Here is a 12452-nt window from a genome sequence, read left to right on the forward strand (position 1 = left end):
TTCGGCTGCAGGCATATGTTTGGAAGAATGCCATGGGATATGATATAAGAGAAGAGGGGACCAGAAGATCTTGTGGGTTTTCAAAGGTTACTTCCTTCAATCTCAAGAATAGTCCTCTTCCCTGTGCAGGAAATTGAGCAAAGGTGGCAGAGGTTGCATGGATGAACAAGATGCTTGGGACAAAGGTCATTAGCTAAAAAGGAAGCGTAGAAGTGAAAGCAGGAACAGGTGATCTAAGAGAAGGAATACAGAGAAATTTCTGAGCATGCAGCAGTGGACTTAGGAAGGCTAAAGCAATCTGGAATTGAATCTGGCAATGGATGTGAAGGGCAGTGCTGGGGCCAGTACTATTTAACAACTTTGTTAATGACCTGGTTAATGGGAGAGAATACACCCTCAGTAAGCTTGCAGATGATATTGGGAGGACTGATTGGTACATGAGATGATTGTGTGTCATCGTTTAGAGGGGTCTCAACAGGGTAAAGAAAGGAGTAAACAGGAACCTGATGAAGTTCAGCAGAGAGTAACGCAAAGTCCTGCACCTCTTCTCTTCAGCTACAATGTGCCATGGAGGGTTGACAGTGGCTGTACATTTGTTAAACTGTTGGTGGCTATGGCCTGTAGCATGCAGTCTGACCAGAATCACCCTCTACACTGGTGGTTTCTCAGGGAGACTATTCCTGTAATCAGTGGATTCATGTTTGCCATTTGAGAGCTGACAGTCTTAAAAACACTGGTGGTTCTCCCTGCACGACCTGGCAGTGTATTAATGGGACAGAAATGTTCCTGTGGTGTTTCTCAGCTTGCAGGCAAGTGTTTTAATTTCTGTCTATTAGTCCTTTGATGAATGTTATGAGAATATGTGATTACTGAATGAAAGGGAATGGTAGCCAGCTCCTTGCAAGTTGCAATTTTAACCATTTAGAAGTTGAGAAGAAATTAATTCACCCTGTCTCTCTTTTCCTATTTTCTTTCTAATGTTACCTGTCTCCCATTGGCAGTTGCTTCTTTTTTCTTCTACTTCATCATCATATTTGGACTTGGAATGTCCCCTTCATGTCTTCCCAGTTTCAGGTTAGAGAAGGGAACATTTAGCTCTTTGCCGCTTCTGGAAGTGTTCTTTAAAGGCTCACAAATTTATTGAAGTGTTTTATCTATTTTACAGAGAGGAGCTAAATGTTTCCCCTTTCCCAATCACATCTGGTCAGGTTCAGCTGTTGCTGGAACTTAGACAATGGCCTTATTGCTTGGGTGGTGAAGCTGTAAGTTGAGGAGGATTTTAGCTGGACAGTGGAGGATAAAGATAAATACATGTGTATTAAGTAACAAATTTTCATAATTGATTGAGTTTGAGGATGCAACAAAGTGAAACCATATACAATTGACCTGGTAGTAAGTTTTACAGTTGAAAGTTAGAGACTGACAGAGGTATTTATGATGAAGTTTGATTTGGATAAACAACCATGTGTTCAGTGTTGATCTTGTCTGCATCTCCATAAATGATTGTGCTTAGGTTATCAACCCTGGGATACGGGATGACTTCGGATATGGAAAACCTTCAGGACATAAGCTTGTTTGGCTTTCTGAATGGATAAAAGTGCCTAGTGTGCTAAACGTTGGCTGTGGGTCTGGATCACAGTTCCTGCCAGGCTCCTGGATGGCCAGAAATCCAGGTGAATAATTTTATTCTGTACTAGAGGTTTCAGACTCTGGGATCATTTTATTTGAACCCCCAGCTGGAATTCTTATCCATCTCTAGTGAAGAGACACTGGTGGCAACAATTACATTTTCATAACTATTTTTTACTTACCAACACCCCAAATTTTTGTAAAGCTTTCCTGTACAGTGAGGGCATAAACAAGCAGCACCACTTGGAAGGGGTGACCTTCTGATTGGGTGCTTTCTATAGACATAGCTTCAGACAATTGTATGGAAGCTGTGCTTTAAATATAGAGAGACATGTGCAAGAGTCAGTAAGTAAAAAATTCTGTAAAATATGATCTTACACTGTGGGGAGAAAAAAGTTGTCCTGGGAACGTTAGTCCCAATTACTACTTGCTAAAAGGCATTTTTTGCTGCTCTTGATGTTTTGTTCTTTAAGTGCTCTTGCCTTTGTTTAGCGAGAAATAGAGCAATAAACACAGGGGGTTAACTGTGCATTCAGAATGCTGTGGCTAAGTGGTGTTTAGGTCTCTTTATCATCTTTTCTCTGTGAGCAAAGTTAGAATCTCAGTTTGGAGGATAAACTGGTCAGTCCGTCATTGGGTAATTTTACAGTGCTGCTTATTCAGTTCCTTTCCTGGCATATTTTAGGGAGATAGGAAGACATATCACACAGGTTAAGAAGAAGCTACTGTGGTAGAAAGGTGAGCATAGCTATTTGCAAATTTTTAACCCAGAGTGAACTGTTTTATCAGTCAGTAAACAGAAGCCTGTTTACCCTCAAAAGATTTGATTTCACCAGCAAGGGTTGAGACCCCAGTCCAGAGCAGGGGAGGGGTGTGGGGACATAATTTTGTTCAGAGAACGATCTGACCAAAATGTTTGGAGAGGGAGGAAATGGGAAAATTTCTGTACAGATAACATTAATGCTGAAGTTTCTCCTGCTGCGTTCAGCTGTGTGGCTGATCACCTCTAGCTAGTTCACTGCCAGCTTTCAGCAGATAAGATGTTCAAGTGCCCAGGTTTACCTGGGTTAAAAAATTAGTCTGTACAAGGTTCAACTTTCTTGGAAAATAAGGAACTTCACCTATGGTTTTAAAGTTGATACTAGGCCCTTTCTGTACAAACAGAGCAATTTCCTAGATCTGAGGTCCCTCAGACCTGAGTGTACCTGTATATTAGCTAATCCTCTAAGCCAGCATCTAAAAATACACACGCCCCATGGGCACTTGCTAGAGCTGTGCAAGCCAACAAGTTTGCTCACAGTCAGAGATGAGGAGAAATACTCTGAGTTCGTGCAGGTTCACCATTCCTGTCTGTTGCAACCAGACTGAAGACTGAATTTCACCTGGATTAGATGCCAAGTCTGAAACATGCCTGGATTTTTAGAGGTGATGTGAGCTGTAGTGAACATTCAGCCAATCCAGGCTTGTAGTGATGTGTAAAGGCAGGACGATTTCTACCTGTTCTACCTGCCACAGAATGACTGCAGTGGTGCTTGCTCATGAGAGCAGTGCTGGGGCTCTCTCCCTGGAATGATACTGGGAAAGAAAATGCTTCCAGCTCCCCAGCAGCAAGTTCATGGGAGGTGTAGGGTTCGAACAATTTTATAATCCTAATTTGTTTTTTGGTAAATAAGAGCTGCTAAACTTTTCTATAGTTAAAGAACTTCATACCAGTAGGGAAAGAGAGAGTTCAATCTCCATTACTCATTCTCTCCTTGGCACGTATGTATAGGGAGATCTCCAGGTGAAAACTTTGATGATATTTTGTATTTGCAATGTGGCAAATTATTTGGATTATATTGCTGTTCTTGCAGTATCATGTACACTTCTAGAGTCTGCAGCTCCTGCAATCCAGTGATTATGTGTGAACCTTGGATTTCATTTTTGACAAATGTAGTTAACAGAGAAAGCAGGATCCAAGTGTGACGTGCAAATTCAAAACACAGAAGAAAAATTTATATATAGTGATTTTTATTCCAGCCTCATCATATTCGGTAGTCTAAGTCATGAATTTTAACCCCATGTTTTTAAAGAATTGAGAGTTTCATATAAGAAGACAGGTGCTACTTGTGGAGTGTGTAGCACAGTGTTGGTGTCACAGGGCACCTAGAGCTGCAGAGCTCCCTTGTGCAGGGAACAACACTGAAGCAGCTGCTATTTTCTGCTTTAGTTCTGATGCTTATGTGAGTGAGCATGTGCTCCAGCTTTTTCTCTCACCAGAGGGCTGTGTTTGCTCTTTGGAGAAGAGTTTGCTTCATCATCTCATAACATTGTATGTTCTGCTGAAGTCTGTTCATGCTTTGAGTCATGATGTGTCCTTGGGCACAGAGAGGCTGTGAATTTCACAGGTTAATTATACTTTGGGTATAATAATATCCATGTTAAATGGCATGACTTTCTATTTCATTGGTTACCTCCTCCTTCCTGTATTTTGAGAGATGGAAAACAGAAATGGAGACATGAATGGAAGAATAAAAGTCTGTGCTTGCTATCTCCTGTGCTCCCATCCCAAACACTGAATCCTAGGCTCCATGATGTTATTAGCAGATGTGACACAATTTGAGGTATTATTCCAGTAGTGCCGGAAATTCTGGTGGTGTCTCAGCCATTTAAAAGCAGATTTGTCCTGCTCGCCAGTTAGCATTGCGGGCAGGCTCTCCCTAACCTGCAGCCTGCTGTTCACCACAAGGGGAGAGAGGATAATAAAAGGGTAAAGAATGCTCAGGACCTCGTTGGTACCTTTCGTTTAAGGATTTCCATCACTTTCTAAATAATCTTTAGTGTACTTTAAATACTGTCTAGTGTACTGACTGGGATTCTGGTGTCCAGCTGTGCAGTGCCATGCTACTTAGGGTATAGCTTAAATACCTAAGGAATGCCTTACTCTCTTGCCAGTCATAGAATATTTCAGTTTGGAAGGGATCATCAAAGTCCCAGTTTCTGGCCCTGCTCATGACAGCTCTAAGAATCTCACCATGTTAAAGAACTGAAGCTTTTGATCCCAGTACTGCCTTCGCTTATGGTGAGAGGCACTCCTTTCCTCAGGAGCTTTTGGTTAAAACAGAGAATATAAAGAAGTTTGTTGTGGGACAACACTCTCTCACTGACTAGAATCTTATAGTTTGTCTGCTGTGTCAATATATTCTTAGCCATGTGTGTTCATACAGGGCCACAGTGTAGCTAAGCAAGGGTGGGTCGCTAAGTTCAGGTGAATGTGCTCTATGTAGTGACCAGAGGCACTTTAACAGCTAAAGCAGATGAGCAGCTGAGGACAGGTTGTGTTGTTGTTGGTTTTTTTCCCTGCAGAGGGAGAAAATTTAGCTAATAGTGATAAAATTAGTCAGAAGCCTGGTACAAGGGTTTTGCATGGTAAGTGCTGTAGATCTGCAGTCACGTGAGTGCATTTTGTGAATGGATGGAGGCCTGACCTCTGTAAAACTGCACAGGGCATTGCATGGTAAGCATTTTTGTTAATGACGTGCTTCTTACCCTGAGAGCAGGAGCTGGAGAGTGGTGAATGATTTCCTGCAAGTAAAGTGCCTGGGTATTGGTTCACACGTAAGGAGTGGTAGCGCCTTCCTCTACCAGCTACTCAGCTCAGCTGTTAATTCAGACAATTTCTCTGTGAAGAGCTAAAGCAGAGGCAGTAAGCACCAAAAAACCTGCACAGGTCAGGGAGTGTAGCTTTTCCTAAGCTTTGTTAGACTTTTCAACATATCCTAGAGCTGTGGAGGTACTCTCAGAGCATGCTAAGGCTACTGTGGGGAAATGTTCCCCTCCAGAATTAGGTTTCTGCTTCTGGTGCTTTGAAAGCAGATGGGAGGCCAGACCAGGGCACCAGGTTGCCTGCAGCACAGTAACATTGCCTGTATCAGGAGGGATCCGAAGTGTGGCATGCAGACAGCAACAGTTGCTCAGCTTTTCCAGCTATCTAGAATAGATCTGACAAGCAATTAGAGCATGAATATATTACAGAGCCGATGGGGGATGCCTTTGTTAAAACTTGTGACCCATACTTAGCTGCTGTTTACATTGGCGGCTGCTTCGAGGGTGGGCAAGACCCTACCTGCCTGTCTTTCTCCTCTCTCCTTCCCCGTGCGGAGCGAGCCAGGGAGCTCTGCATCCCATTGGATATTTCAAATGCTTTCTGCACAAGTCATAATTAATGCCGAGTTGTGGAGCTAAGACCAGATGTGCTGCCGAGATTATCTCCCAGGGCAGATCGGCTGCGCTGTGCTCTGTAGCGCTGGGTGAATGGAAAGCTGCCAGTGCTGGGACTCAGAATGTGTCTGATGCCTGAAGTCAGGACTTTCTTTCTCTGCCGCTCCTGCTGTCTGACACTGCCTGGTTTCTGCTTGAAGCTCAGCGCCTGTCATGTAGCAGAGTGCTGCACAAGAACAAGAGGTATGAGATGATTTTCCGGAGTTTAGATTTGTTGTGGTTTTCTTTTGCTAGAGAAAAAGCAGATATTTAAGTGTAGCCTTAGACAGAGGCTAAGAATCTAAAATAGGAGCTGACTTTACAAAGGGGGAGGGAGTGGGAAGGACACAGTCTATGGCCAAAAATACTACTGGATACCAAGCTAGTGTGTGGAGATAGTTCTGGGGAGAGGTGTTTTTCTTTGCATGCACACAGAATATTTAAATGGATGTATGTAGACGAGGGCAATCAACTTCTAGTATATGGACACAGCTCTTTCTGGGAACAGGGTCAGAAGACACCAAGTTGTACCACAGACCCATTTGTGTGACTGAGCAAGCAATTTTGTCATTTTTTTTCTTGATTCCTAATTGTCTTTCGCTTCCTTTCCCCCTCGCACTGCCCCCCCCCCCCCCCCCTTGCATTCTTTTGCTGGCTGGATTGTTTAGGTTTTTGGGACTATCTTTTTTTAGCTACATATGGCTTCTACCATGAAACTCCTTTTTCTGTTGCTGCAGCAGTAATTCATGTAGTGTGTGCTTGGGTGGGCTAGGGGAGGTGAAACAAATTAAAGATTTGTGTGTGTTTTGTGCTGTGGAAGCATATGCATTTCTGAATGTCTGCCCGTGATTTTTTTCTCAGTGCTTTCATGTGTGAGAGGGACAGATAAATGGGAACTTAAGCATGAAAGTGGGAAGGTAAAAGCAGGCACTTACCTGTGCAGGTGAGCACGTACACAATCTTTACATCCATAAGCTGCCTGTCTGTGAGGCACCACATGCGTGCGCGGGTGTATGTGCTGTTGTATAGCAGCATCCAGGTGTAAGCCTGATTATCTTCCCACACATCTTTTAACGTGTGTGGAGTAAGCTGTATATACAGCTGACGTAGGTGTGCCTGGACTTTTCACACTTTAAGCAGATGCAGACTCCTTAGTCCTCCATATGAAGAAAAACCTACTCAAAAACTGACTTTATCTCTGTCTTTAGTTTATTTTGGTTGAAATCAGAGCCTCTGATGAGGAAAAATTTAGCAGAGAGGATATATTTCCCTGCCCACTGCATGTCTGGACAGCATAGCTGAATGTATAGGCTTTGTATGCCTGGAGCTGGTGGGTGAGCTGTTCAGGCCAGGACAGAGAGCCTGTCTGTGTCTTAGTCAGTACATCATTCCTGGCTTGCTTTTTCCACAAAGAGTCACCTAAATCTTTAAAGAACAGAGGCAGCTTGTTGGAGTAGAGGAAAGAAATTCTGTAGCTCTGCTAGCTCATTTTTTTAGTATCTCTTGAATCTTTCTGAGATTAAGGATGTGGTTCCAGGCATGCTGGAGTTTTTTTCTGCTTTGAAACCAAACAAAAGGGCCTAGCTATAGATAAGGGTATGACAAGGAAAGTTAACCCTTAGGTTGCTAGTAAACTTTTGGCTTTATTTCCAGCTTAACTCTGTCTGGAGTGTGACTGGATGGCACTGGCTCCCCTTCTTTAGAATGAAGAAAAAGATTTTAATGTCTTCCAGCGGGTTCATCAAATGGAGTGAAGCACTGCCAAGTTCAGTCTTAGCTGCAGGGCCCACTGATTAAAAACAGGCCTGTGCCTTGAGAAGCTGGCAGATGAGGCTGTGTGTGACTGGCTCCACATTGCTTCTCCTTGCAAGGCAGGGCAGTCAGTCCCTGTCCAAACTGGAGATGATGTCATACTGGGAGTTTCAGGGTCATTTTACTACATCACTTTTACAAGTGCTGAGACCTGAGAGAAATGAGACAAATGATACAAAACCACAGGACACCAGTTCCTCAGTTTGCCCTGTGTGGTGCTGGGAGACTGAAGTAGGCACATCTGCTAAGTCTGTTGCCAGTGTGACTGAGAGGGTCCAAGGGATAATTCTCCTGAACTTCATCAAGGTGCCCCAGCAGATACCCAGATGAAAGATTTCTGCAAGCCTGGAACTGTCAGTATCTAAAATTTCCCTTTGACAGTCCCTTTGCAGCCCCTCTCCATAAATAGCTCTTAGCTTGCTCTTTCTATGAATCTTAGCACTATTTTTCTTTTCGAAGCCATGGACAAGTTCTGCAGCCACTGCACAGATGAGCAATTTCTCCAAGGCCAACTTTCCAGTCCCACTAACTGCAGCTCTGTGCTTTTTCTCTCTTAACACCAACCATAATTTTCTTACTGCCAAAATACTTGGCCTGGGTGCAGTCTTTCTTCTGAGCAGCATCTGTGGTGGCCCTTGTCTATGGCTCAGCAAAAAAATGTAGGATAGAGGAAAAGAAAAAGCATGGAGCTACAGTGTAACTGAAAAATGTAGCAAAAAGCAAGTTGCAGTTAGCAACAGACTTAGCTTGGGTGAAATATTTTGAGCTGATCCCCTTCTAATGCTTCCCTAGAAAATAAGGGTTCAAGTTCAAGGGAGAGAGAAAGGCATAGGTCTGCAGCTGGAGTTGGGTCAGGGTGGGGCTGACAAACCAGGGTGGGAGGCAGCTGAGAGAGCTGAGCTGCGAGAAATTTTTCACCCTGGCAATGGCTTGAGTCCTCTTCCTACCAAAAAATGACTTATGCAGACTGTGTGATCTCACTAGCACAGCCCTTCAGCAGACACTCTCCCACAAGAAGAAACCCACGGTTGTGCCAGCTCCTTTCACTCGTCCTGCGGTAGGCAGATCGTCTTCCTCAGTCATGTTTGGTTTCATGCCTGGTTTTTCTTGTTATTTATTTGAAATGGTCTGGAGGGAGGTGAAGAGTATTTCAGTATAAGAATATTTCAGTGCCTTTATTTCCTCCAAAGACTGATTTTTTTCATTAAGGAGAAAAATGTTACTGACCTCAGTGTGTGAGGAGGAAAGATGGGATCCCCAGCATATGGCTGTGCAGTAGACACCTGCAGAAATGGTGATACTGTGTTTGTGAAGGGTCCATCTGCTGCTCCATCTGAGTCTCAAAGGAGATCACCCTTCTATCTCTGTTACTTTAGCATCCCATTCCTTAATCTCTGTGTCGGTGGTCTCTGTTTGACTGTAGTCCACTTGTCTCCAGAAGTCACTCACAGGTAGATTGCACCTACAGAAAGCTACAGCTGTTGTGATCCAAGTTGACTGTGAAGGCAAGGACTGGTGTTACCTGAAATGTATTAGAGATGGTGCTGAGCACAGACCAGGCAAGGCTGGGGAAAAGTAGATTCTCTTCAGTGGAGATTATGCATACGGTTGTTGTGTGTGTGCTTGCTTATGTGTGTCTGGCACAGCCTTTGTCCTTGATCTGAGTTAAGTGTAAAGCATCAGAACATGAGCTTATAGAAGAACATTGTATATGTGCTTTATGTATGGGAAATGCAGACCATTCACCTCATTCCCAGAGTTTTCCCTAGATAGGCCTAGTAGGAAACAGATTCAGCAAGTAGGGATTTGAGAAAAGAGGGCTGCTATTGCCCTGACATGTGCCACATCCTGACCTCCCTGAATTTATATGTCTTGCATCTAGAAACATGGACCACATGTATCATTTTAAGGAAATAGATATGCCCCATCGTGACAGCAGGGACTACATGATGGGATTATAAAGCAATCTGTGCAAAATCAGAAAGAGACTCCCTATCCTAGAAACTGACTTCAGAGACACCTAACTCAGTGAAAATTCAAAGAGATTCGAAATAGGAACTAGTAAAACCTTTACTCTGCAATAAACCCAGTATATACAGTAATAAAGATAAGTCACTCCCATGCTTCAGGGCATGCCCTCTTGCCAGGATGAGGGAATTTCCTTTGAGACTTTTCATGGCCCTCCAGCTTTGATACTGTAATGCAGTTGTGTAGGCTGTGGTGTAGGGAAAGTTTCTGTCTTCTGATGTGTAACAAACAGGCAGGGAAAGGAAATTTGACTTCAGGATCCTTCAAACAGCTTCCATTCAATGAGTTGAAACTGATAATGAGAGGTTTGTTTCACGGAGGATTCAGTAGGGTTGGACTGAGTATAGAAAGTAGGTATGATTTGACATCGTGTCTCCTATGAAGAACAGTGATTGGTGGTTAGGGAATGTCCTACCAGAGTTATCAGCCTCTCATGAATGTGGCACTAAAAAAAAAAAAAAAAATAAAGGAAGACATGGTCAGTAGTGGGGGAAGGTAAGTAGAACCTTCAGAAATTCCCTGGCCTGGTATGAGCACATATGTGAGAGTACTAAACCCTGCTTCTGGCTATTGGGTGTGAAACAGTGTGACTCCAATATTGCATGCTGCTTTTTTTTTTTTTTTTTTTTTTTTTTTTTTTTTTTTTTTTCCCCCCCCCAGACCTGCAGGTTTAACCAAGTGCAGAATGAATGATCTAAAGATCCTTGAGATCTGTAGAAAACTTCTTGTAGCTTTGAGAAATCCCTGCATAGAATTTCCTTCCTGCTCTGGTTTGGTGTCATCTGAAATTCTGGGAGTAGGATCTGGGATTGTGGGATTCTCTCACTTACTGAATTTTTATTGCCAAAATATAATTAACTTGGATACTATCCTCCTCCCTCACTCCAACAAACATTTAGAATTAGAGGTTTCAGAACTCAACTCAATGGCAGTCCTTTGAGATGGAGCAGTCTCCTAGTGGTAGGGATTGAACTAAGATCTCTGGCTCTTACAGCCTGAGCCCCTTCCATGTTGCCAAAAGATCTGATGCCAGTAGTGGCATTCAGCAGCTGGTATTGGCCAGGAACTCCATACTTCCCCAAGAAACAGACTTAATGATGCATGCCTACAGTAGATCTGACTGAAGAATTAACCCAGGCCAGTCTGGCTTTACAGAAAATGGTGCTTCTTATATTTTCAAGATGTAAGAAGTACAGCACACCCTTTTTAGTAGGAAGGGCAATGGATTTTGCATGCATTTTACTGGTTTTTATTTATTTTTAATTTTCATTCAGCAAGTTTAATTAAAGGAAAAGAAAAAGAAAGTGTCTCCCAAGATGGTGGAAGATTTTCACAATATCCAGTTTTAATGTTGACAGCTGCACTCTGCTGTGTTAGCAGTCCCCTCCTAGTGGGATTGCTGCCTGTTGGGCTGGTCAGCTGCAAACTAGTGGAGGACAGCTCTATGACAGCCTAAGCAGTGGGCGCATGCAGGAAGGAAATGTGTCCCATAAAGTCAATGTAGACTTTGTTTTGGTCTTCTTGGGATGGAAGATGCAATGAAAGTATAATCACTTAATCTAGTACAGCCATGGAAAACCATAAACATAACCTTGAGCCCCTCTTCCTTGTATATGAGAGATAAACCAGCTTAGGGCAGAGGATAGTTTGAAGCCCTGTTAAGCAGAAAAAAAAATATTCATCATGTAATTCTTTGTTTTTTAAAATAGCTTTATTCTTCAGAGTCTGTTAGAAACTGGACCTTCACAAAGGCTGCCCCCTCCATGTGAAAGCTTTCCTCTTTGTGTGCCCCACGCAAGAGCTCAGGAAGAATTTAAGCTGACACCCAGATGTCTCTCTTGCTCTCTGCTGTCAGGGATCTTTGGGCAGCGCCTGGAGGACACGGTACAGTACGAGCGGAAGTATGGCCAGCGCTTGGCCCCGCTGCTGGTGGAGCAGTGTGTGGATTTTATTCGGGAGCGAGGTCTCACAGAGGAGGGGCTCTTTCGGATGCCTGGACAAGCCAACCTTGTCAAAGATCTGCAGGATTCTTTTGATTGTGGAGAGAAACCCCTTTTTGACAGGTGAGTTGACATCACCAAATTCAGGCTGGTGTATGTGTGACATGTAAAATCTGCCAGGAATGGCCATGCAGTGACTATCCTAGCTTACATGTTCTTTCCGTACCATCATTCTCTGTTGAAAGCGCTGATGGAGCTTTCTCCCATATGGTGGTGGGTGTGGAGGTCTTTATTCAGCTTAGAGGTGGACCAGAATTGATTGATCTTTGTGGAGCTCCTTCAGTATTTCAGCTTAAGCACATGTTGAATGAAAAGCACTGGTAGATATGGGTGCAGCAAGTTGAGCAGTTGGTGGGATCCCATCACAGAAATGGGTATGACAGAGGTGAACTAGGTGATGTACCTGCTTTCAGATGTTGCATTCTCCCAGCAGATCTGCCGGGAGCAATATCTTGACTCTTCTTTTATCACCAGGTTTCAGAATAGTCACCACCACCTGACGTGTTTTACCTGGCTGTTATGCCAGCAGCTGCTTTGTAGATGCTCAGCTTAATATCAGTTCCAACGGGAAGAGTCTCTGTTTCTGAGTGCTCCATCCAAGGGCAGCAAGGAAAAGGGCAGTTCTCAGCTGTGCTGTCTCTACATTGGCCCTCAGGCAATCAGATGATCAGAAAGGTGGATGCTGTCAAGGCCCTTCCAGCCAAATGCTGTCCTTACCCTGTAACTAACATTTCATCCACTCTT

General features: G+C 43.5%; 1 protein-coding gene across 6 annotated transcripts in view; it reads left to right on the forward strand.

The window, feature by feature from the left end:
- The window catches only part of ARHGAP22 (Rho GTPase activating protein 22), a 133275-nt gene that overhangs the window by 97546 nt on the left and 23277 nt on the right, over positions 1–12452 (forward strand). For all 6 annotated transcript variants that reach the window (XR_010722283.1, XM_066191272.1, XM_066191273.1 and 3 more), the window contains one exon: positions 11564–11771. Coding sequence is in view for 5 of the 6 variants with exons in the window: in XM_066191272.1 (XP_066047369.1) it covers positions 11564–11771 (208 nt within the window). In the remaining variant the exon portion in view is untranslated. The remainder of the gene's footprint in view (positions 1–11563; positions 11772–12452) is intronic.

Source organism: Chamaea fasciata, unplaced genomic scaffold (genome assembly GCF_029207755.1).
Source record: "Chamaea fasciata isolate MVZ Bird 193981 ecotype frontalis unplaced genomic scaffold, bChaFas1.0.hap1 SCAF_9, whole genome shotgun sequence".
Taxonomy (NCBI): Eukaryota; Metazoa; Chordata; class Aves; order Passeriformes; family Sylviidae; genus Chamaea; species Chamaea fasciata.